This window comes from Camelina sativa, chromosome 7 (genome assembly GCF_030686135.1).
Source record: "Camelina sativa cultivar CO46 ecotype springtype chromosome 7, ASM3068613v1".
In the NCBI taxonomy this organism is placed as follows: domain Eukaryota; kingdom Viridiplantae; phylum Streptophyta; class Magnoliopsida; order Brassicales; family Brassicaceae; genus Camelina; species Camelina sativa.
Window position 1 is genome coordinate 2,000,924 of NC_141886.1, and position 24,830 is coordinate 2,025,753.

Here is a 24,830-nt window from a genome sequence, read left to right on the forward strand (position 1 = left end):
GTCGCTTTGGCCGAGTGGTTAAGGCGTGTGCCTGCTAAGTACATGGGGTCTCCCCGCGAGAGTTCGAATCTCTCAGGCGACGAATTCTTTTTTTTCTCCTTTATTTTTTTTTGTGTGGGAACTTAATTCGACTTGTTTGCGCATGCGTCTCTTGACTCTTTTTTTTTTTTATGGTAAAAGGTTAAATTGTCTCTTGACTCTTCCTACTTCATTCGGTGGCGTTTAATTGCTGCTGCTGCTGCAACGTGCATTCTCGTGTAAACCTGTTAAGCAATAAATCAAGGAAAAAAGAGAGAAAGAGATAACTTAAAAGAAATAAAAAATTCAAAATCACTGTCTCAAAATTTACGAAGCAAGTACGGGAAAGAAATTTACAAGTACTTTTTAATAGTGAGATTCCACCAAAAAATCTATATTAACATTTTTGAAGTACAAAAAAAATCTTTATTAACATTTTTGAAAGATATTTTGTGTTATAGTCTTTTAATTTTGTTTATTTAAAAAGTTATTTACAACATTAACTCTTAAATTTTTTCCAAAACTAACATTACTTCAGATTTTGTTTCCTAAATAATTTACATTTCATTCCAACTAAAAAATAACAGCAATCAATATGAAAATAAAAACTCTCATATATTTAACTACACATATTATTGTGTTTTGAGATATTCTTTATCTAAATCCTTCGCAAACAAAGAAAACAATAATTTGATTCCCATTTTGTTTTCCAAAACCTGTAAGCTTTGATTATTAATGTAAGAGAAACTTCGATTGACATTTATTTAAATATTATAATTAACATATATAAACTTAATAAAAATTTTAAGTATTACGAATATGTAAAATTAAAAAAGTCTAAAATAATATATAATGTGGTTATATAGTAGATGAGTTATAAAGAGAACATGTTGGACTAAATAAAATATCATTAAATTTGTGTTAACACGGGTTAAATCCTCATTTAATTATTTATCAACACTACTAATATTAGAATATTTAACATAAAATCAAGTTGATTTAACTAAAATTGTGTAAAATAATTAAATCATTAGAAAAATATGACTTAATCACAGCGTATAAATTACTGATTATATATTTATATCCCTTAATTTTTTATTATAATAATTAAAAATCAAAATAGAATCTCAAACACTAAATAAAACAAACTAAATATAACAAACAAATAGTCATAAAGTATATTGCAAGTTAAAAAAATAATATAAATATTTAGCCACACAACAACCAGAAAATTTAGTTATTTATGTCTACAGAGTACCGCGGGTTAAAATTTAGTATCTAACTAAAAAAAATCTCTGACAAATTGCTATGAAGATCCTATCCATTAACTGATCCAGCAAAATTCCAAAAGTTGAGCCATAACTAAATCTGGCAATAATCCAGACATGACCGCATGATTTTCCCCACTCTATCTTCTCTCCTTTCTCTCTCTGATCACTTCAACTTTTTTCTACTTCCAGTTTCCAAGATTTTATAATACTAGTATTATAGTATTTCCAAGATTTCAACCAAAAAAAGAAAAGGTCCTATGAGCACATAATGACGTTGGAAGAAAGGTTAGGTTAGTTAGTGGAGAGAGTGTTCAAAATGAAACCAGTTTCTTCTAAGATTTGTCTTCTTTACTCCACTTTTTCCCCTTCTTTGGGGGATCTTTCGTTGCCTTTGAGGATTCTTATTAACCAATTTCTCATCACAAGGGTTTTGGTTTAAAAAAGTTGATTCAAGGTACGAGAAAGCTCAATCCTTTATGATTATTTTGTTTTTTTTTCTGTTCATGGGTTTGAATTTTTCCCTTCCTCTGAATTCGAGGTCTGAAAGTTCCTATTTTTTTCCCCCCAATTTAGGGTTTTTGTTGCAGATCAAGATTGATTCAAAAATCCTCAGCTTTATAATTTTTAGAAGCTGTTGAGAGAAAATGACCGGAGGGAGTGAGGAGGATCCATTCACAAAACCCATAGGAAGATGGTCTGTCTTCTTCTATGGAGTTGGACATATGCTTAATGACATTACTGCTTCTTGTTGGTTCACTTACCTCCTCCTTTTCTTGACCCAAATTGGTCTCTCCCCTAGGTGAAAATTTTAATTTTTTTTGTGATTTTGAATTTTGTAGTAATACAATTATAGTCTGAGGATTTTTTTTTTTTTTATTCCCTTCTGTAGAGATGCAGCCATTGTTATGCTCTCTGGCCAAGTTGCTGATGGGTTTGCTACTATCTTCACTGGTGAATTGGTACCTTACTTCTCTGTCTCTGATTCAGCCTTAAGCTTGTTGTTTCTGATTTGGTGGTAAGCTAACAATTTGGTCTTCTGTTTTGGCAGATAGATAGGTTTGGGCATTTTAAAATTTGGCATGCTGCAGGATCATTACTGGTTGCGATCTCTTTTTCCTCGGTTTTTGGAGGTTGTCTGCCTTGTTCAATCCTTCATAACGACTCTTTAACGCTCGAAACCTTCTCCTACAGCATGTTTGCTGCTATATTTAACATAGGATGGGCTGCTACTCAAGTTTCTCATATGTAATCTCATCTCTTTTAATTACTTCACCTTTTAGCCGTATCCCTTTGTTTGTTTTCTGCTCGTGTATATGCTGTGTAACTGTGTGGCTGCTTAATTTACTCTACAGGGCTATGGTTAATTGCATTTCATTGAACTCAACAAGCAGAGTAGCTTTAGCAAGCTGTCGTAACGCGTTTACTATGGTCAAGCTCTTTTCCCTGATCTTGGTTTGGTACCAACTATGCTTCTTTATGTGATTTAACAATGCTTTTGCTTTTTCAGGTTGCTAACCTTGGCTTATATGCGATTGCTTTAGTAGTATTTGGTGTTATTAAGGCTGGATCGAAAGAAGATACCGAAACACAGGTTTCATACTTTGTGTTGTTGACTTCTCCATTATGTTTATATTTGGAGTAAGTGTGTTTCAAGATTGATTGCTTGCTTTCTATTTAACTCTGCAGTATCGCTGGATTGCATATTCATCTATCTCAATTGGATGCTGCTTTGTTATCATATTTCTTATGGGGACTAAAGAACCAAGGTATATATATGCTCAATTCTCCATTTTTTTATATTTTAACTAGAAATTTGTATAGTCAATGAATGTTATATGCATTTTGATGATTGAAGGCTTAGGCTAGATGTGAAAGAAACTAGCCGAGTGAGAGTACCGTGGGTCTATTGGTTCCGGAAACTTCTATACTATCAAGTCGCTATGGTTTACCTCCTCACTCGACTTGTATTGAATGTTTCTCAGGTCTGTTTCTGGTTCCTTTCTTGCTTCTGTTTATGTTCATATTGCTGTAAATTCTCACACCAGGTGTTACATTCCCTCCTTCTCAGGCTTATCTTGCATTCTTCGTTATCGATGATTTGCAAATGGATCAATCCGCTAAAGCTTTGGTAATATATTTAAGAAGATTTGTTTTTTCTTTTTACATTATGATCATTTTAGTTTTATGTAAGTACTCTGATCAAAATGTTATATTATTCAGGTTCCTGCAATTATCTATATCTGCAGCTTTGTTGTATCGGTTCTGCTTCAGGTTCAATATTCTCATAACATATGTCGAAAGCTTCCCTTTTCCTCTGTCTCGGTTGAGGAATTACAACTATTCTTTGTGCGTAATTATGTTAGGAGATTCCATGGAATGGGAGACGCTTAAAGGCGTATTATACAGCTGGTGGTGTTATTTGGATATTCTGCGGTGCAGCAATTCTTCTATTGCCTAGAAACATAAGTTTTTTCATGTATGCTATATCCGTCTTTATTGGCATCGCGAACGCATTAATGATGGTATAACGTTCTCTACCTCTCATTTTGATTTGGTATCACTGTCAGTTATAAACCATACTTGTATTATGTCTAGTTTAAATTCATCGACTATACAATTCCACAGGTTACAGCAATCAGTATGCAGAGTGTGTTGATTGGTGCAGAAGTCGGTGGATGCGCATTTGTCTGTGGTTCGTTAAGCTTCTTAGACAAGATGTCTTGTGGGCTTGCTCTATATGTTCTTCAGTCACACCAAAGTAAGTTTCACTTAATCAAAGTCATATAAATTAAACTGATGACTGAGACATGGTCCTATAAAGTTTAGAGCAGCAGAACCAGTCATTTCTCACTGTGTTAGCGGTTTTGCTGAAACTGTTTTTTTGTGTGACAGGTACTTCACCAAGAACTCAACTAAACAACCACCAACAAAGTGCTTACCTATCGGTTACAAGATACGGTTTAGGTCTTGTTCCAGCGTTTTGCTCGTTTGTTGGTGTCACTGTAACGTTCTTTATGGAGCTTGGAGCTGATGGATCACTATCGAAGCCCCTGCTTGACCCGTTACTAGAATGACGAAGTGGTCATGTGCGGTTCAAACACTAAAATGCTTTGATTGTTTCTTTTGAACATGTTTGATTTTCAGGTCCACTAATCTCTTACTATACACGGAGTTTATCAGATTCTTGAGACGACGATTTTGTACATAGGGGGATAGAGATCACAGTGTGAGTGTGACATCAATTACTTGTATAAGAAGAAAAAATGAATCTAAATCTGGTATTCTGGTGTTTGATTTGTTTGGTTTTTTTTAACCATTTGTAATATTCACAAAGATGTTTTATATTTTTGAAAATTTAACACAATCTTTGATTGGAAAGTTCATAAGAACACTGAACACCTATAGATCATATGTGAAGTGTGAACACAAATCGCTTTACTTATACCAGAATGACTGAACATCACTTGGGTTTTCTTAACCAGATGAGGCCCATTAAATCCGTTTTGTTTTGGGCTTATTAATAATATAAAGCATAATCGGGTCGGGTCGGGCATAGCTACCAAAATATAATTTTAAAACTTAATCTAAAAAACCTTTTTTTTCCTTTTACTCTATCTTTTCACTGCTGTAAGTCTTCTTCTTCTTCTTCGGCTAGAAACCCTAATTTTTGGGGATTCTGCAGTTAGTCGCAGTCTCAGATTCGCACCTGGAGCTATCGTCATCGATGAATTCGATAAGGCCGTCTTCTCGACGAGCAAGATAAGCATTTATCGTCTGCTATTTTGACTATCCAGGTAATCAGAAGAAACACAATCCCTATAAACATATATGTCTTTGAATGTGGATCACATCGAAATTGGAAACTGAAGCAATTTTTTATTTTTATTTAATTTGCAGGAAAGATCGCAGAGAATAATGGGGATTGAGATCAGATATGAACTTGGCACTTGTTTTTGGCACAAATGTAGTTCGTAAAGCTTATCGCTTTCTCTTCAGTTCCAGAAAATTCTGCAATGGTAACTTGGGTAGTGATGAAACTCATATTGGTTTCACTGATTTAGATTTGGATTGTGGATTTGTTGAGGAAGCCGGTACTAGTATCAGTGAGCTCCAAAGCATCGATCGAGAAGATATCTCTGTTCGGAGTAGGTTTTTGGATAGTGCCGAGCTTGGTGCGTCTCGTGTTCTCGAGACATTAAAGCAAGATGAATCTGCTGGATTCGATACAAAGTCAGCTTTAGATGAGTTGAATGTTAGAGTCTCAGGGCTTCTAGTGAGGGAGGTTCTTGTAGGGTTCTTAAGGAACTTGAGTTATGATAATAATAAGACCAGATGTGCCAAACTAGCTTATAGATTCTTCGTGTGGTCTGGTGAGCAAGAGTGTTTCAGGCACACTGTGAATTCTTATCATTTGCTTATGAAGATATTTGCAGAGTGTGGAGAGTATAAGGCAATGTGGAGATTAGTTGATGAGATGGTTCAAGATGGGCTCCCGACAACAGCTAGGACGTTTAATCTGTTGATTTGTAGTTGCGGTGAAGCAGGTTTGGCGAAACAAGCTGTTGTGCAGTTCATAAAGTCCAAGACTTTCAATTACCGACCTTTCAAACACTCTTATAACGCGATTTTGAATTCTTTGCTAGGTGTAAAACAGTATAAATTGATTGAGTGGGTATACGAGCAGATGTTAGAAGACGGGTTCTCGCCAGATGTTCTAACTTACAACATTCTCTTGTGGACCAACTATAGGTTAGGGAAAATGGATCGGTTCGACAGGCTGTTTGATGAGATGGCTCGAGATGGTTTGTCTCTGGATTGCTACACGTACAACATTTTGCTGCACATTTTGGGGAAAGGAAACAAACCGCTGGCTGCGCTGACTACATTGAACCATATGAAGGAAGTAGGAATCGACCCGAGCGTCCTCCATTTCACCACTCTGATAGACGGTCTGAGCCGTGCAGGGAATATGGAAGCGTGCAAGTACTTTCTAGATGAGATGGTGAAAGCCGGGTGCGCACCGGATGTTGTTTGTTACACCGTGATGATAACAGGTTATGTCGTATCCGGGGAGCTAGAGAAGGCAAAGGAGATGTTTAGGGAGATGACGGTAAAAGGGCAATTACCGAATGTATTCACGTACAACTCGATGATTCGGGGGTTGTGTATGGCGGGAGAGTTCAGAGAGGCGTGTTGGTTGCTCAAAGAAATGGAATCTAGAGGGTGTAACCCGAATTTCGTAGTGTATAGTACATTGGTGAGCTATTTAAGAAAAGCAGGGAAGCTTACAGAGGCTCGCAAGGTAATAAGAGAGATGGTGAAGAAAGGACATTATGTTCATTTAGTTCCAAAGATGATGAAATATAGGAGATGATAGGGTTTTTTTTCCTTTTTTTTTGTTTCCTTTTTGTTGTTGCTAATTTAGGTTTTGTTTGGTTGATCTCTTCTTTACCAATTCTTGTAACCTAAATTCATGTTGTTTTCCAAGAATTATAGAAGGAAAAAAAGAGAAAAATAAAAGTGATTCTAAAAGAACATCGCCGCCATCAAAAGTTTTGGTATCTTACTCATTCATCGGAATTGAGGGGTCTCTCTCTGAAGCAAAGGTTGAATATAACCCAAAAGAAAGAAAAAAGCTAAGTAACACGAAACATCAGCATTGATTACCTTAGCCTACACGATAAATTCCATTGTCGTTTTGACTTTTTGGGTATGATTGTCTTCGTCTGTTGTTGTTTACTCTACTAATTGACTTTTTCGGTTTATGGAAAGTCTCTATTTTTGAGTGATGGTTAATTTCCTTTTTTCTTTTTTTTTGTTGTTCTCTCTCTCTGTAGATAAACCCAAAAGTCCCTTGATCTAATTTCGAATCGAGAAGACGACCAACGCCATCAATCTCTGGAACTGCTTTCTCCCTTCTTCAGCCTCAGGTTTTGTATCTATTTTCACCTTTAAATTAATTCGTCTCGCAATATGAAAAGCTTGTTCTGTCTATGTCAACCATGTCATGTGATTTCTAATTGTGGAAAAGTGACGTTTGTTCTGCCCCCTCCTCTGGTTGGTAAGAGCTGCTCCAAGTGCTCAAACGACGGCAATTGAGAGCTTCCATATGGTTTTAGATAGACTGAGTGTGTCTGAGTCTACCCACTAATCGCTTTTTGGTGTTCTATTACACAATGTTGAACCACCTCAAAATCACCACAAAATGAAAACCAGAGCCAAAAATAACATTACTAAACCCAACCCTAAACTTAATCTTCATGTCACTGCCTCTCCGACGCCACCAAAAGAACCAACAATGATCACACAAGCCTTGAAGGATCCGAATTGGGCACCTGCTGCATCCCAAGAGTATGATGCCTTGAACATTAATCACACATGGGACTTGGTCCCTCCCAATGCGAGTCAGAACGTCGTGGGATGTAAGTGGGTCTTCACAACAAAGTTTCACGCTAATGGTTTACTTGATTGTTACAAAGCTCGCTTAGTTGCGAAGGGCTTCCATCAACAATATGGCAAGGACTACGCTGAGACCTTCAGTCCTGTTATCAAATCTACAACGACACGTCTTGTTCTTGACATTGCGGTGAAGAAGTCTTGGACGCTGAAACAGCTTGACGTCAACAACGCATTCCTCCAAGGCGATCTCACAGAAGAGGTATATATGTCTCAACCGCATGGTTTTGTTGACAAAGATCGACCATCATATGTTTGAAGGTTACGCAAACCCATATATGGGCTGAAACAGGCGCCTCACGCGTGGTACATGGCCTTGAAACAACACTTGCTTGACATCAGCTTCACCAACTCCCTTGCTGACACATCCTTTTTTATTCGACATTCCGGCTCCACTATCACTTATGTTCTTGTCTACGTCGATGATATCATTGTCACAAGAAGTGATTCAATGGTTGTTGCCTCGGTTCTCAAGTAATTCTCCGAGAGGTTCTCCATCAAAGACCCTACTGATCTTCATTACTTCCTTGGTATCGAGGTTTCTCGGACGTCACATGGTCTCCATCTCATGCAAAGAAAATACATCATGGATCTCCTACACAAAAACAACATTCACCTAGCTAAACTTGTTGCCACACCGTTACCAGCATCTCCAAAACTCACACTGTCCAGTGGTACACCTCTCGATGATGCCTCTCAGTATAGATCAGTTGTTGGAAGTCTCCAATACCTATCCTTCACACGTCCGGACATCTCTTATGCGGTCAACAGGCTCTCTCAATTCATGCACCGTCCGACCACTGAACATTGGCAAGCCGCCAAACGCATCCTTCGATATCTAGTTGTCACCCCAACTCACGGTATTTATCTTCACACTTCATCTCCTATTACCATTCATGGCTTCTCTGATACCGATTGGGCTGGTGATACCGACGATTACGTTTCTACACATGGCTACCTCATTTACAATGGACGGAATCCGATATCATGGTCTTCAAGAAAACAAAAGGGTGGTGCTCGCTCCTCCACCGAGGCTGAGTATCGTGTGGTTGCCAATGCAGCAGCGGAGGTACGATGGTTATGCTCTTTGCTCACTGAACTTCACATTCATCTTCCCACCACACATGTGATCTATTGTGACAATATTGGCGCCACTTACCTATGTGCCAATCCGGTCTTCCACTCCCGTATGAAGCATATCGCCCTCGACTACCACTTTGTTCACAACCAAATCCAAAGTAACATGCTTTGTGTCTCTCACGTCTCTACTCACCATCAACTTGCAAACACACTTACGAAACCTTTGCCCCGGGCACGTTTCCAACAAGCTTGTATCAAGATTGACGTCACTAAAGCTCCCTCCATCTTGAGGGGGCGTATAAGATAGAAAAAAATGTAATCATTAGTTTAGGGATCTAAGTGTAAATACTTTAACCCTAGTCTTCTTGTCTAACTATATATATGTGTAATTCAGCCTTTGTGAATAATAAGAAACATTCAGATCCTATAAATAGAACTCCACCTAGAGCAACAGAAAAACACAATGTCTTTTAAATCTAGGACACAGATGCTGATCAAGCGAACTACTTCTTGGCATGAGTTTATTATGTTTTTGCTTACCTCATCCGTGAGCAGTCTCAGCAATTCGTCGCGCTCTCTGCACCCCAACTGCCCATATATCAAAAAAAAAAAAAAAAATCTCACTCAAATACGTATTGGATGGAAACTGCTGCTCTGCATGTTCATAAGACTCGTTTTTCTTACAGAAGTAGAGGCTAAAAGGGCCAATGCACAGCTAAGTTTGCAAATATCATCTTGCTGTTCAAGAACTCTAGCTCCCTGCACATATTCATCTTGTAACTTCCTTCTAAGCTCAGAAACTGAGTCTTCAGATGGCAGAGAAGCAGTATCCCAAGCAATAGAAGAAAGAGTAGCTCGGACAGCATCATCTGCATTAATTTTCCCAGAAAGTCTTAATGCCCTGTATATTAACACTACATCAAAACTTTTTTGGCATGAAACTGAGGAGAAAAAAAAAGAGGCAACAAGAAAAGATAGAGTTCTGGAGCCAACCTAGAAAGGATTAACAGTGACGAGTGGGGAGAGTGATTATCTGACACGTCCATAACACCACGAAGCTGCAAGATTGTTTCGATAGTATAACATTAGAAGCTCAGCTGCAACATTAGAAGATCAGCAGTAGCATTATGATTTCCCAATGGAAATGACAAAGAAACCAGAATCATAGGAGGCTGCATTGGTTCAGGGTATATTCAGTAAATAGGTTCAAAGGAATAATTACATGTGCCTCAGTGCCTTTGTCACTCATGAAGGTCTTGTTACAAGGGCCAGATGAACTTGCACCATAAGTTCCTTTGTCACTCATGAAGGTCTTGTTACAGTGACCAGATGTACTTGCACTATAAGGTCCTTTGTCACTCATATAAGAAGATGTACTCGCACCAGATGGACCACTAGCGACTACTATGGCTTGTTCTATGTTGTGGTTTTGATTCCCCAGGCCTGGTCCAGAGAACGTCAACCAGTAGACTGCTCCATTGTAGTTGTCTGCGGTGTACTTGTGTAGTTTGTATGCACCAAAAGTAGGAGGAGGACGCATATTGTACCTTGCACGCTGCATTCCAAGTAGATTTTTGGTCTCATATGGTCTCCAAATCCCTGCTGCAGGCTTCACGTTGTCTGTGATGAAAAACCAGTCTCGAGAAGATTCTGGACCGAGAAGGTTGAACTCAAATTGTTCCAACTGCCATGGATTCTGGTGTAAAACATGGTCAGGCAGACTTTGAACGCCAGTGCTTTCACCTTCAGATTTCGCTTTCAATATCTTTTGGCTCAACCTCTCTTGCTCAGTCATCTAAAGATACATGGACTTTTTCAAAATGTGTGAATTCACTGAAAGTTCGTTCAAAGTCTAAACATGGACTTCTTCAAAACTATATTATAAAACTCTACTTCTAAAAATAGAACAAATAATGCACTCAAACAACTAATAATTAAAAAGTAATCTGATCTTCATCCGATTTTTCGTTTCACAAAAACCAAAGTCAAGTAGACAAAAGATCTAATGGATCTTTGTTGCATGTTATTTCTAAAGGGAAAAACTTGAGATTCTAACCTCTGACTTTTTCAAAAGGTGGGAATTCATTGGAGAATTGTCAAACTATTTGTGTTGCTTGCATATATAACGTATACAAATACACAATAACAAAATAATACTTCATATTGAGGTTTTCGAGTTCATTTTCACTTTCACTTTCACTTTGGCATTGATGTCATTGAAGAAGTCAGTATCTATATACTTCTCAAACCGATCGCCGAGAATCAAGGATTCTGATATATTTCTATCTATCAATTTGTTCTACAATTCCTACCGCTAAATCCTCTTACAAAACAATCTAGCGCTAAATCCGACACAGTCTACTCAGATTTCGAGGTTCTACCTGAACTTAAGACGTGAAAATGCTTCTTCGTCGAAGAGAATCTCTCAAGACCTGACCGGAACGAACAAAAACAAACAAAACAAAAGAGCGAGGGAATCAGAATTCAGAAACCAACACCGAGAGACAGAGGGAGAGAAATAGCTTAGGGTTTCGCGATCTACCGAGATTCGCCGGAGTTTAAGGCAGTGACAGATGCGGAATGAATTAAAATGCGGCAGCGAATCACTGAGTATCTTTTAACGGTTCCTTAATTTTAGGGGTAAAATATATTTGGGGATTTTCCATTTCTTTATAACATTCAATTTAGGGATGTCGCCAACTTAGATCTAGCGCGTGTGCTTCAGTCGCGTCATCGACATTTTTTTGTGTGTTTGTTCTCTTGTTTTTAATTCGACATTACAGAAGGACTTTATTGATTTGACCCTTGTTTAAAAGAAACAAATTTTTGATTTTGGCCTTCGGTTATTATTATTATTTTTATTCTAACAATCCATTAAAAAGGTTGAATTAATTTAAGACCAAAGATATCTCTTCTCAATTGTTGGTGAAAGGAATCGTTAGGCCTATATGCATGCATGTCAACACATACAATATATGTTCATCAGCAAGTGAAGTTGTGAACTCAATCAAAACCATTTCGGCATTTCCAGCTTTTCAATCTATGAACTAATTAAGGGTCTCTCACATTTTTCTTGGCTAACTAACTAACTAACTTACTACTAATTTCATTTTTTTGTTTGTTTTTTGTATGCACCATAATAAATCATTTCTTGAATATATAGGAAAATATACTTATGTCCATATATGAATGTTACGTTGTGAATGTTCACCTCTCTTGATTTTGCATGAATCTGATTTTTAACAATTTGGTTCACCTCTCTTAATTTTGCATCATCTAGCTTGTTCTTTACATGTGAATGTTCATGGAGAAACGAAATGCAAAAGTTCTTGATATATCAGAATTACACTTGGGTTATGTCTTATGAGAGTACATAATACATTAGGCATCAATTAGAACGCATAAGATGATGAATAATTAATTAAATAAACATAAGTGAAATGACGATAAATTGGATAAACATATATAATAGATTTATAATGTAGTTTTACTCATTCTTATTTACAAAGGAAAATAAAACATAAATTCGATTCGACTATGAGTTTGTTGTACACACTCTTACGAAATCTCCTAAGTATGGGCAATGACTTAAACTGCTTCTTCAAGAAGACTATTTTTGTTTTGTTTTTTTTAAACAACTTATTTCACATTTCAAGTTTTCCCTGTGTTCTTTGCTTCTTCATAAAGCTCTCTGTTGAGGTGCAAAAGCATCAATCGAACATGCACAGAGATTCCAAAGATAACTTCACTGGAGAAACCGATCACTTTTCTTCACCTACCTGAAAAGTTATCTTTTCTCCTTTTAGAGACACAAAAACTACACATACACATACACACATACATACAAATAAACAGAGAGAGAGAGAGACGAATGAATCAAATATTTACTCTTTACCATTTACCCCATTAAAAATTTGCCTTTTTGACATCTCTCTACAATCATCATCATGCCTCCTTTCCGTTTTTACATTCCATTCTTCTCATCCAACTCTCCTTCTCGTCTCTCTTCAGGGACTTCTTCCCCATCACCACCACCTACTCCTCCTCCTTCTTCACGCCCTCCTTTTCGTGCTGCAGGCATTTCTCCGCCGTCAAAGCCAGAAACAAAGCCCAAGGCGTCTCCGTCACTTTCTAGGGTTAGAAGCAACGTTGCGGCCATAGCAGCTTCTTTATCTGCGTCTCAGTCGCCTTCTCGTGGTGCAGCCACACCAACCCGGCTGGCGAAACAGAATAACCAACAACCTGGTCCGCCATCAAAGAAACTGGAATCTCCGAGGAAGGAGGATGAAAGAGAAGCCATCGAGAGAGACTGGAAAAGTAGCTAGCGAGAATAGAAATCCGGTGACAGAGAAACCTAGCTCCTATTGCTCGTCCATTAGAGCATTTAGAACGAAAAGAAACAGATTCATCTCAGGAACAGAGGAAGAAGACAGAAGCAGAGAAACAAGCGGCTCAAGAAAAGAAGAAAGATCTTCCTGAAGGTAGTCGAGAGAAGCCAGCAGCAGATCAGGGACAACAAAAGAGAAAAGAAATCAAGAAATTTGCGTTACAAGAAAGGACGAAAGCTCTTCACGACGACAGTGGAGAGAAGTCAGAAGCAGATCAGGGACAACAAAAGAGAAAAGAAGAAGAGAAACTTGCGTTACAAGAAACGCAGAGAGCTCTTCAAGCTGCAGGTAGAAAAGATGTAACGCAAAGCAAAACCTAGATGATGTGAATGTTCTCCATCTAGCAAAAGGAATAAAGGAAGGATCCAAAAGAATCGATCTTTCTTGTTCCAACGACAGTGTAAGCCCCATACAGGAGATTTAACTCGTTGGTGTCAATTAGGTGGTCGGATTTTTTTAGGAAAATATCGAGAGAGAATTGGAAATGTGAATGTTCTCCATGTTTTATATCTGCTCCGGCGTCTGCATCCCCTAGACTATTGTTGAATGAATGAATGAAACTATCAAGCACTCCACACGAAAAACAAAAAAAAAAAAAACTAAAAAAAACAAAATCTTGTTTTTTTTCCAACAAGATTAGAGATTGAACTAAAAGAAGTGGATTCTTTTATAGATGAATTAGTAAACAAGCAAAAAGAGCTTTCTCTGGTCTTGTGTTCCTCTGTTTTCAAAATGGTGCGTTTTGATTTATGTATTCGAGTAAATAAGCTGGCGTTAATGAGCTAGTCAATTTTCGAACATCAATAATATACTTCCAATTTTATTGTATGCATCCTAAAGCATTGACTTGTAGAGCTAGTCAATTTTCGAACATCAATAATATACTTCCAATTTTATTGTATGCATCCTAAAGCATTGACTTGTGTAAGTATGGGACAATTGCATTTTTTGTACCTTTATTTGCATTTGAATGAAATCGTAGATCCTATATTCGATTTTCGAGAAACATAATCACTAATGATGCTAAAATTACAGTTGACTCCTTTACGACCAAACAAAAAACAGAAGCCGAAATGACAGATGTAATCCGGAAGAAGTCTGCAATAGATACATTTAAGGGAGACTTCAATTGACGTCAACGAGTAGACATAAAGACTACTCGTTAATTATAGTTTAAATTTTAATTTTAAAAATTATAGAAAATAATTTGGTAAACCTATTGACCAAATAATAACCACATAGACTTCCTGCATTAAAATAAAATAAATTTACCTATAAACTAGTCAAATTAAGGGAGGAAAGGCTGATTAGGTTAAAATTATTTGATCTAAGGTTTGCTTAAGTAGACCTCTCTGTAGACTATTGGTGTTTGACTTTGTAATGCCATCAACTATTAATATTATATTATTTTAATTTCACAGACAATTTAACCAAACCGATAGCTGAACCTAACCGAATGCGTACCGATTTCTTGATTTTAACCTAACCGGATTCAATAACCATATAAATACTTCTTTCTGTAAGTCAACCCTAGCTTGTATGTGCTTTATCTCTCTCCACAATTTCTCTCTCTAAAATTCCGATATTATTGCTCTCGAAAATTCAGATTCTCTCCTCATCATTTATCGTCTTCGAAACTCAAGGACATCTCAGATAAGTATTCTCATCATTTATCGTCGGCTATTTGCTTTTGTAACGCTTTAGCTAATTTTCTTCGAAAATTTATATGTTCTCATAGTTTTTTGTTCATTTTGCACTCAGATATGGGGTTACATAGCTACACTCAGCCATCTTCTAGTTCTTTGCAAGTATGGAGTGAAGGTCCACCAGAAGTAAACTTTCTTGGCCTGACAGTTGGAATTCCTGACAATCCTGGAAGGATTTTCTTTGGATGCAATAACCATGAGACTGTTAGATTGTATGATGGTTTTTTCGTTTGGTATAATTATTATTTGAGTATAGATAATATTCTTATGGTATATTTATTTCTATGGTACGGTATAGGATGGAGAGGACCATATTATGAAATGGTGGGATGAGGCTATTATGCAAGAACTTCAAGCAATGAGAGGTGGACTTGCTGACCAAAGGGATTCTATTACAGCCATCCAGGAAAATGATGAAATGCTATGGGTTCAGCAAGAGCTAGACAAGGTGAAAGATCAGATGAAAGAATTACGTCTGTCAGTCCGTCGTGTACGCGTGGTGGTCGAGGATGTCTTAATCGCCCGTATAATCTTTATTGTTGTATTAATCTCTTTTGCTTCGTAGATCTTTCAATTAAAATCTGTGAACCTCTTTTTATCGTGGCTGTTTGTTTGAATGGCGTATTTATGTCTGTAATCTGTGAACTTGCTTCAGTTTCTGTAATATTTGGACGATATCGTTGACTTCATTAGATGACCTATTTAGTAGACTTCCCCCATTTACATTAAGAAGTCAGTAGACGAAGTCTACTCGTTAATGATTTACGACACAACGGTTTGCGTTATTAATTATGTAACTGTTCATTGTAACCGTTTCGTCTTGTATATATAAACCAGCACGGGCCTTTTGATTATTTTAAAACTGCAACCAAAAAAGTTATCTGTAAATCATTTCTTTTCTCTTTTAAAAAAATAGTACGTAGTTCATCTTCACGACGGAAAATTGGTGATTGGTCAATATACTTGTATCGGTCAATATAAATCATCCACGCTTAATTGGAGACTGATCACGGTTAGGTAATTGAAACTTTCTCTATATCACTTCACTTCATCATATAAGTGTATAATCATCTATCATTCACGTCTGTGTAACTCTTAGAAAGTTTCTATATCATATCACTTTATACTTAAAAGTGTAGAATTCTATATACACGCAACTTTTGTCCCTGTACCATAGAAACTCGTTCATCGTCGTTAACGATGTATTAATTATTTTGATTTGATCGATTTGCAGTTTAAAGTATGTTTTAGTTTCCCCAGAAAGAAGTCTACTTGATAAGTCTTCAGCATAATAGTACAAAAATTAATTTGATTTGATGGATTTGCAGTTTAAAGTATGTTTTAGTTTCCCCAGAATGAAGTCTACTTGATAAGTCTTCAGCATAATAGTACAAAAATTAATTTGATTTAATGGATTTGCAGTTTAAAGTATGTTTTAGTTTCCCTAGAAAGAAGTGTACTTGATAAGTCTATCAGCATAATAGTACAAAAATTAATTTGATTTGATAGATTTGCAGACGGTCCAGTTTCTCGTGGAGAAGTCTGCCAGAGAAGTTGTCAACATAATCATTACAAGGTATAAATTGATTTGACGTTAGTTGGCGGTAATATTTATATGTTTAATTTACCGATAAGCGGGAACCAGTTTTAACCGGTTTCTTTATATTTCTTCCTAATTTTCTGGTACTGTTTCTAATAAAACGATTTTGGTTTTATAAAACCGGCATTATTATAATTATTGTAATTTTATACAACTTAAAAAACCGAGATAACATAGGATAGTTATCTCTAATTCTTCCTCATAAGGAACTAGGAAACGATTCCCTTCCGCTTATCTCTTCCGCTTATCCTTCCGCTTATCGCTTATCACTAACGGTTGATTTTTCCATTTTTCGTTCATGTTAAACCTAAATCTTTATCTTTCGGATTGTCAGTTTACTTACTTTGTTTAACTTATTTGTACAGTTCTACAAGCTCGAATTCGAATGGGCTTCTAGACTGGTTCACCATATGCTCACCTTTCAGATAGTGTGCAACAAAAAGTACGAGATCTTGAGTCTGGTTGGATCTAACCCTTTACGATTTTCTTTGAATGAGTTTGAAGCCATCACTGGACTTAACTGTGACGATGTCGAGTCGTTGGAGTAGCCACAAGTTGAGGTTTCAGACGAGATGGAAGAGTTTTGGGAGAAGCTTGGAGTCAATTTAGACAGTGGTCCGAGTATTAAGCAACATGTAAGAACTCAAGCGATTGGGATAGAATAGATCGTATTAGGTTGGGTTATTTAGCTATCTACGCTGGGTTTATAGAAGCTAGGAAACCATCAACGCCCACCCGTCTAAATATGGCTAGGCTAGTCATGGATTTAGATGCATTTCTTGATTATCCCTGGGGAAGAGTTGCTTTCAAGAACCTGATTTTGTCTGTTAAGGAGAAGGACTTAAACAAGCAGAGTTACACCATAGACGGATTTGTCGAAGCTCTGCAGATATGGGTGTACGAATCTATGCCTGATTTTGGCAAATCAATTGGGGAACCGTTGGCGAACATTCCAAGTCCACCGTTGCTTGCTTACCGCGGTTCTCGCGGTAGAAAAAATGTCAAAGAAGTTGTCAACTTCGAAGACATAAAAACAACTGTCTTCCTTATGTGATGTAGACTTCCTTATATGAAGTAGACTTCTATATCTGTGTTGTCTTTGTTTGTTTTATTTGAGACAAATTAAACATATGAGGCGACTTTAATATTATTTGTTTCCATAAATGACCATGTAACTTTTAAACCGGAATTCGCAGAACAAGCCAGGGCAACCTGAGACCCTGAAACCATCTCCACCTGTTACTCGTACGGATACGAAGGTGCCAAAGAAAGTCAGCTCTGAATCATCTGACACTGAGTCAGACCCACCTTTATTTATTCGCACAGAAATCCCAACAGCTGCCGACTTGACTGCTAGAGCCAAGAAACAAGAACCAAGGAAGGAAGCGGCTAGGATTGCGGCACATGGCAAGGCTGAAAGGGTTAAGAGGTTGGCGTCAAGACAACGTTCTCCTTTCGTTGGTGATAACACAGCCAAGACTATCATGGGTGATAAATCAACCACGTCAGCGTACAATCCTTTTGATAAAGCAGACATGGAGTTGAAGAAGGTTTTCCTTGATTTCTTAAAGAAAGATCCGTAAGTCTACTAACTTTTATGTTATGTTTCAAAAATTATATTTTTCGAAACTCTAGTAACTTATATGTATCCAAACCATTCATCACCCGCAGAACGTACAAGAACAAGGTCCCAGAGAAATCCCGATGCTGTCTTTGGTGGTACGAACTGCAGACAAAAACAGTCTGGCTACGAGATTCGGTAAGTCTACTAGAAAACTTCGTCTCCAAGTATACTAGAAAACTTCGAGTCGGTCTTCAATATTATATTGAGACATCGACACGCGCAGCATCCTCAGATATTTAGAATGAGTAGATTGGCTTTCCTAGACGCTATGTTCACTCATCTGTGGACAACGAAGTACCTTGACTTTGTCAATTCTGAGGCACATGCTAATGGATCTGGAAAACTTTTGCCGGCGGCCTTCAGCTACCATGCAGGGGAGTATCCACCGTATGCTCAGACTAACAAGCAATGGGGTCTGGAAGTGGACGACTTATACGCGCCTTTAAACGTGAAGTCGACGCACTGGGTAGCTATGTGGATCTCGGTTCCCATGAGACACATCGTCGTCTGGGATAGCATCCCGAGTGTCACCAACGACGAAGAGCTTACATCTACCATCGAGCCTATTGCCGTCTTGGTTCCCTACGTGCTGCGGGAGTTAGCCAGCCCTGACCAAAAGCATATGTATTCGTATGAGAAGTTCACTCATGAGCAGGTCAAAAAGGGAGTGCCTCCGAACAAGAAGCCAGGTGACTGTGGTGTGTATACTTTGAAGTACATAGAATGTCATGCTCTTGGGTTAGCCTTTCCTACTACTTTGTGCGACGCAAACATCACATGGATAAGGGAGAAGATGGCTTGTGACTTATTTCACGAGATTGAATGTTGTGGACCAAATGAGGACAACTACATAGACGACTTTGGACTCTATGATCCTCCCCCAATCCGGGACTAACTATAAACTTTGTTTGAAAGACTTAAACTCTTGTTTTAAGTATGTATGACTCATTATGATGATGTAGTGTTGATGTTTTGTTTTTGTTTGGGGGATCTTTATATTTTGTGGGTGGGATCCTACTGATTAAACTCTGATGATGGACGGGATCTTGATATTTTTTGTGTGATCCTCCTTTTAAACTCTAATGTGTAAGGATGATTGTTCTTGTTGTCTACTAGTTATACGTGGGGTATTGGTATTTTGTGGTCAGTTTTTCGTAACATATACATAAATCCAAACGTTAAACGTTAATAATAGCGTACATTTGTCTGTTCCTCATTAGTTACTTATTAAAATATTAATTACTTGTAGTCTCTCTAAACAATAGCGTACAACAAAAGCCTAGTAGACATATTTCTGAAGTTAACTTGGAGACTTCGAATGGATATTGTTGTTCAATAGACATGTAGAACTTTTGTTCTCGTAGTTAAATTTTTTGTTTAACTATGATGATAGGCTGCTATCCATATATTTTTGTGGAATCCTCTCACCTAACATCTCAATACTAAAACAGTGGTTCATCCTTTTGATGTCGGACATAATGTCAATTCATCTACAGAGTTTCAATAAAACCCAACAAAGTGCTTTTTTATCCGCTCTCCCGCCGATACTCTACTCTTGCTGTCAGAACCAGATAAGCAACATAAAATAATATAAAATGTGACAGAGTTATAAACTTTATCGGGGAATGTGTTATTATAAATTTTTATTAAAATATTAATAAAATAATACAGAAAAGAGAGAGAAGAGAGAACCGATGTTTTTTTTTTTTTTTTTGTCTACTCTGTTTTTTTTTACACTTGTTTGTTCCTCATTAGTTACTTATTAAAATATTAATTACTTGTAGTCTCTCTAAACAATAGCGTACAGTGAAAGCCTAGTAGACATATTTCTGAAGTTAACTTGGAGACTTCGAATGGATATTGTTGTTCAATAGACATGTAGAGTTGACCGATAGAAATAGATAAATAGATATTCAGAATGCATACATTACGTTCAAAAATAAAATACAAATAGGAGTTTGGGTGATGCAACTAATCGTCGAGACAGACATGAAGTTTGCCCCAATCAATAGGAGGAGGAACCACACCATGTTTGACATCAACTTCCGCAACCTCTCTCATCTCCTCTAATCTCTTGTGCTCTGCCTCGAAGTCGACAAGTTGTTGACCCAATATTTGATTCAGTTGGGATAGTTAAGCGTCGATCAGATCCACTTGATGCACAAGGGCGGTAGCCTCTTCCTTCTTCTTCATGTGATCTCTCATCATACGAAGAATGGATTTAAAGCGGTCCTTCGTATCTTCTTCAACCACGACTCTCGTCCTCTCAAAACCGTCTTTCATGGCATCTATTACTTCCTCTTCCCACTCGAAATCGGAACTGCTTTAGTTACGCTTACTGGAACTCTCTCCGGCCATAGCTCATAACCAACTTATTCTCTTGTTATCCAAGAAGGAGATGCAATAGATTGAGTGGAAATTGAGAGGATATTTATAGGTGAAATTGAGACGGCAATGATACAATGAATGTAGAGAAATCGAAAGGGTACAACGAATGTAGAGATATCGAAAGGGTACAACGAATGTAGAGATAGCGAAAGGGTACAACGAATGCAGAGATACCGAAAGGGTACATTGAATGTAGAGAGAAATGCATCATACATCGAAAGCTTAGTAGACATCAGATTGAAGTTAACATTGAGACTTGGGACACATCCCAAGACACATTGCGATGACAACAATGAAACCTATCCAAGAGAGAACCATAAATTGTCGAAGCATTTTTTCCCTTTCATTCGCTGCCAGTAAGTCACATTCAAACTTCTTCTTGTCTTCCTCATATGTGTTAACCACCCCAGAGTTCACCAAACCGTTAACAACTTGTTCTTTCATTTCTCTTACAAATTCTTTAAGTACCTTGATTTCTTCTCTATGCCGACGGATCTCATCCCTCGCATCCAATAATCTCCGCCTTTTCCAACCACGTGATGGTTCTGCGTCTGACCAATGGGAACACCCATGAAAAGTGCATCTGAAGAAATTTCTTCCCGGATTTGCATATGTCCATGATTTCACAATAATCGTTGATCTACCGCAGTAGTTGCAGATTGGAGCAGTTATTTGTATATGGGAATTTGTATCAGAAACTGACCCGAAATTTGGCTCATCATTCTCTAGCTGATTGTGGTTGTTCAAGAAGAGGAGTATCATAAAATGGTCTTACGAGTAAATGATAGTTATGTACTAGTCTTTAATAATGTCGACTTGAACACATGGGATAATCCCGGAAAATTACAAAGACAAATTATAGCTAGGGAAACTCTAGATGACTTCACGATGAAGTTAACTTCTACTCGCCGTGTTCAGCAACCTATACAAATAATTGTTAGTGTAACCGACGATCATATACAAAACGTTAAAAATATATCAAGTGGGATTGTTACTTACACAATGAGGTTGAATATGTCCAGGCTGTCTGCATTTTGAACAAGCATATTGCTTATGAGACTTCCTCGGCTTGCTCCCATTTTTACGTGACAGTTCTAGCCATGTTAGCCAACGAGACTTCTTTTGCCTTCCAGGCTTCCGCTTCGGTATGGGAGGTATACATCGGATATCTGGCCCAATTGGATCGTGCTCGACATTGGGCATGATGGTAGCCGCGTACGACGCATAGACATAATCTTTTCTATAGTAAGCTTCGACTACGGTAGACATATGCCATCTGCTTGAATTGACAGCCTTAATTGCATGTGAACATGGCATTTTCTCAACATCAAACATCCCGCATGAACAAGATTTTGCTTCCAAGTCAACCAAACAGTCTTGTTGCCCACCCCTAACGTAGAAACGCTAGCCATCAATGCATTCTACCGTAATCATATCTGCTTAATGCTCCCTTACGACCAATAAGAACTCAACACCCCGACTAAAAGTGGTGATCAGACTAAGTGCATCCTCTCGTCTTTTCCAATGCCACCTACCTAACTTTTTCGTAATAAACTCAATGAGATATGTGATGGGATAACCTTTGGCTTTCTTTAGCATGGAGTTGATAGATTCCGCAATGTTGCTAGTCTTGATAATGTATCTATCTCCTGGATAGTAAACCCGAGACCATAAAGCTGGATCTGCCTTATTCAAGTACGCTGCAATGGCCGGATTTACGTTAGTAAGGAAAGCCATGTAGCGGTTGTAATCATCATACGTATGCGCATATGCTGCCCCTTTCACCAAGTACATCAGTTGCTTCCCACGGAAATTAGAAATTATGTTTTGTTGGAGATGGTAGTAACATATCCCTCGTGTTGCCCATGGCATAACATTGCGACATGCTTTAGCTATTGAACTGCACCTATCCGAAACTACTACCAGTGGATATTCATCCGAGATACACTCACTTAATTTGGTGAAAAACCAATCCCATGAAGCATCACACTCCGAGTCGACAATTCCAAAAGCCAACAGAAATATCTGAAAGTTACCATCATGTGCGCAAGCGACTAGCAATACACCTTCATACTTTCCGGTGAGATAGGTCCCATCAACCACAATAACTCGCCTCACGTAATTGAAACCACGGATTGAAGCATCGAAAGATAGGAAAAGGTACTTAAACCTATGCTCGTCATCAACAACAAGGTCAACGACACTTCCCGGGTTTGACTGCTCTATTTTTCTAAGACAATAAGGCAACTTCGCATATCCAGATTCGGCGTTTCCTCTCACATATTCCAAGACATATTGTAAAGCCCCGTACGAAGTTGTGTAATCCAATGTCATGCCGAACATTGTCCTCATTGAATCTTGAATATGTTGTGGGACAACACCATCTACTATTCCTACCCGGTCTACAAAAAGCATCCCAATATATTTGGAGGTGCAACGCTTACGGTGAGCTATGTGGTCCACAATAGAACATGTATGCACGTTCAGATATTTGGTGACCCAAAAAGTGGTTGGATCATTCTTCACAGTGGCCACGACCCTCCACGTGCATCCTGGCACAGAGCATATTGCCACCAACCGAGACTTTGTGGACTTCTTAATTTTGAAAGAGAATTTTAGCATAATAGCGGTCAAACGCACCTCTGTTATGACATCATGTTTGCATGGAAAGCATTGACCTACTTTCAATTGGTCTATCCAAGGATTATTTAACTGTCCATGAATACCACCAACAAACGGTTTCCCTTCTTCAGCATCTACATCCGGGTGATCTCCATCTTCATCGTCATCTTCATTTTCAAATTTCCCGTACTCACTGTAATCGAAATCCATGTCATCAACATCTTTTGGCTTCTCATCTGTAGTGTCATGGAGAGCTTCTTCACATTCTTCTACACCTTCATCGGCACCTGGATCTACATCGTCACCAAATTCATCTGTTGGCTCCCCATCGGCAATAGAACAAGAGATTTATATCATTAACACATCCCTTAATCGACTGTCCATCCATGCATCGCGTAAAGACGCAAAGGCGAACAACATTCCTACTACTAAAATATATCAAGTTTTGAACTGATCTATCATTTGTGACATAGACAGGAGGGGTGTCTTGGGGCAATTGCTGAAGCATCATCTCTGTTAAGGGATACGATAACTGAACCATCTTTGTTTCTTTGTCAATCAGATAATCTTCTACAGCCATTTCAAGAAGCTCAGCGTATGTACAACCGTGTCGCAAAAAAAACATTCTCCCACCTTTGCGTCCATCCATATCAAAATGCCATGACCCATTTCTCGTCGCCCATACTCCGTAAACAACAGGTATTTGCGCCATCTACCTGAAAGAGTAAGCAGCAAGTCAATTACTCATTACATAGCTGACTATCCGTAGAAGTCTTAAATCAATAACCTAGATGCCTAACAAAACCAAAAACATGATTGATCCAGAAGTATAATATATTATCATGACAATAATAGACAGAGGCAAGTACATAACCGATACAAAACATTTTGAACTACAAAATCAAAAAGAAAAAATTATAAATTTCAATTAAACACTATTTCAAACATACAAACTTCACAGATAACTCCAACGGTTTGACTTCGTATATTAGTCTACTTTAATGACTTAACTGCCTATGAAATTAAGGAGACTGAAATTTTAGTCTACGGGCTCGAAAGTCGATAAAATTTTAAATTGCAAAACTGACCACATAGTAGACTTAACATGATATTATGACGGTTGGACTAATAAATGAAGTCTAAGTTCGACAAAAAAACAAAGAAAATTACGAAATCTGCCGGAAAATAACCTTATCGGTGGTGGTTTCGCAATGTCAAGCATCGAGGACGTCGTATTTAGTCACCACTGAAGAAACACAGCGCCAATTTTCCTTGTTCACGAGATATAACAAGATTAACGAACTTTCAATTTTTTCGATTAAAATGGAGAGGTGATGGAAGAAAATGAAGTTCTCATAGCATTGGGTGTTATTTAAGCTCACAAATCAGGTTGTTGAAGCATTAAGAGCTTCAAATTTAGTTGTTCATGGTTGTTGGAAAATTAATAGCGGTGGTACAACCATAAATAAGACAAGAAGATGAGGATATGGATGTCATAAACATTTTTGCAAGAAATACAAATAAATTAAAAATAGTGGCATTTCTGTAAATACAATAAATGACAGAGGATTTAGTAGGCAGAAAGTGGCAAATGTTTGAGAGAAAAAAAAAGAAATCTAATCTTATAATTGACTCAAGTTAGGCGTATAATTTTGCAAGTGTCGTGTAAGTATTAGC

At 37.8% G+C, this 24,830-nt stretch overlaps 3 protein-coding genes, 1 long non-coding RNA gene, 1 other non-coding gene and 2 pseudogenes across 9 annotated transcripts; 4 read left to right on the top strand and 3 right to left on the bottom strand.

Annotated features, from left to right (window-relative positions):
- On the top strand, positions 1-82 carry TRNAS-GCU (transfer RNA serine (anticodon GCU)). The gene has a single exon. It is a non-coding gene; the product is annotated as a tRNA-Ser (tRNA).
- Positions 83-1,291: 1,209 nt separating this feature from the next.
- LOC104699906 (uncharacterized) lies at positions 1,292-4,667 on the top strand. 3 transcript variants are annotated; one of them, XM_087456561.1, is made up of 13 exons: positions 1,292-1,743; positions 1,863-2,088; positions 2,179-2,248; positions 2,338-2,534; positions 2,642-2,717; positions 2,797-2,880; positions 2,976-3,055; positions 3,145-3,271; positions 3,358-3,417; positions 3,510-3,560; positions 3,653-3,811; positions 3,915-4,047; positions 4,182-4,667. In XM_087456561.1, the coding sequence occupies exons 2-13, from the start codon at positions 1,934-1,936 to the stop codon at positions 4,361-4,363; spliced, it is 1,374 nt and encodes a 457-aa protein (XP_087312687.1). In that variant the 5' UTR covers positions 1,292-1,743; positions 1,863-1,933; the 3' UTR covers positions 4,364-4,667. The 3 variants fall into 3 exon arrangements, with proteins under 3 accessions (XP_087312687.1, XP_087312688.1, XP_087312689.1); XM_087456562.1 differs by having other exon boundaries at positions 1,316-1,579; positions 1,877-2,088; XM_087456563.1 differs by having other exon boundaries at positions 1,358-1,574; positions 1,877-2,088.
- A 177-nt stretch (positions 4,668-4,844) lies between these two features.
- On the top strand, positions 4,845-6,821 carry LOC104699907 (pentatricopeptide repeat-containing protein At3g60050). 2 transcript variants are annotated; one of them, XM_010415306.2, is made up of 3 exons: positions 4,845-5,083; positions 5,187-5,833; positions 5,933-6,821. In XM_010415306.2, exons 2-3 carry the CDS (start codon positions 5,224-5,226, stop codon positions 6,661-6,663), a joined length of 1,341 nt encoding a protein of 446 aa, XP_010413608.2. In that variant the 5' UTR covers positions 4,845-5,083; positions 5,187-5,223; the 3' UTR covers positions 6,664-6,821. The 2 variants fall into 2 exon arrangements, with proteins under 2 accessions (XP_010413608.2, XP_010413607.2); XM_010415305.2 differs by having other exon boundaries at positions 4,848-5,083; positions 5,187-6,821.
- A 581-nt stretch (positions 6,822-7,402) lies between these two features.
- On the bottom strand, positions 7,403-11,472 carry LOC147940741 (uncharacterized). 2 transcript variants are annotated; one of them, XM_087456370.1, is made up of 7 exons: positions 11,368-11,472; positions 10,882-11,257; positions 10,048-10,620; positions 9,819-9,883; positions 9,510-9,726; positions 9,366-9,413; positions 7,403-9,110 (listed from the first exon to the last, which is right to left on the bottom strand). In XM_087456370.1, the coding sequence occupies exons 2-7, from the start codon at positions 10,909-10,911 to the stop codon at positions 9,021-9,023; spliced, it is 1,023 nt and encodes a 340-aa protein (XP_087312496.1). In that variant the 5' UTR covers positions 10,912-11,257; positions 11,368-11,472; the 3' UTR covers positions 7,403-9,020. The 2 variants fall into 2 exon arrangements, with proteins under 2 accessions (XP_087312496.1, XP_087312497.1); XM_087456371.1 differs by having other exon boundaries at positions 10,048-10,635; positions 11,207-11,257; positions 11,368-11,467.
- An 804-nt stretch (positions 11,473-12,276) lies between these two features.
- On the bottom strand, positions 12,277-13,933 carry LOC147940742 (uncharacterized). The gene is made up of 2 exons (XR_015562802.1): positions 12,721-13,933; positions 12,277-12,604 (listed from the first exon to the last, which is right to left on the bottom strand). It is a non-coding gene; the product is annotated as an uncharacterized LOC147940742 (long non-coding RNA).
- Positions 13,934-14,976: 1,043 nt separating this feature from the next.
- Positions 14,977-19,038, top strand: LOC147940743 (uncharacterized; annotated as a pseudogene).
- A 1,076-nt stretch (positions 19,039-20,114) lies between these two features.
- Positions 20,115-22,898, bottom strand: LOC147940744 (uncharacterized; annotated as a pseudogene).
- Positions 22,899-24,830: the final 1,932 nt, after the last annotated feature.

Excerpts from the sequence above, each read along its gene's own strand:
- LOC147940741 (XM_087456370.1), bottom strand. The coding sequence starts at position 10,911 with ATGAATTCCCACCTTTTGAAAAAGTCAGAG. Across the intron at positions 9,884-10,047 it reads ACAAAGGCACTGAGGCACAT|CTTCGTGGTGTTATGGACGT; the intron begins GTAATTATTCCT and ends ACAATCTTGCAG. Across the intron at positions 9,111-9,365 it reads TGAGACTGCTCACGGATGAG|ATGGAGGGAGCTTTAGTGAC; the intron begins GTAAGCAAAAAC and ends CGCCCCCTCAAG.
- LOC104699906 (XM_087456561.1), top strand. The coding sequence starts at position 1,934 with ATGACCGGAGGGAGTGAGGAGGATCCATTCACAAAACCCATAGGAAGA. Across the intron at positions 2,249-2,337 it reads CTATCTTCACTGGTGAATTG|ATAGATAGGTTTGGGCATTT; the intron begins GTACCTTACTTC and ends CTGTTTTGGCAG. Across the intron at positions 2,535-2,641 it reads GCTACTCAAGTTTCTCATAT|GGCTATGGTTAATTGCATTT; the intron begins GTAATCTCATCT and ends TTTACTCTACAG.
- LOC104699907 (XM_010415305.2), top strand. The coding sequence starts at position 5,224 with ATGAACTTGGCACTTGTTTTTGGCACAAATGTAGTTCGTAAAGCTTAT.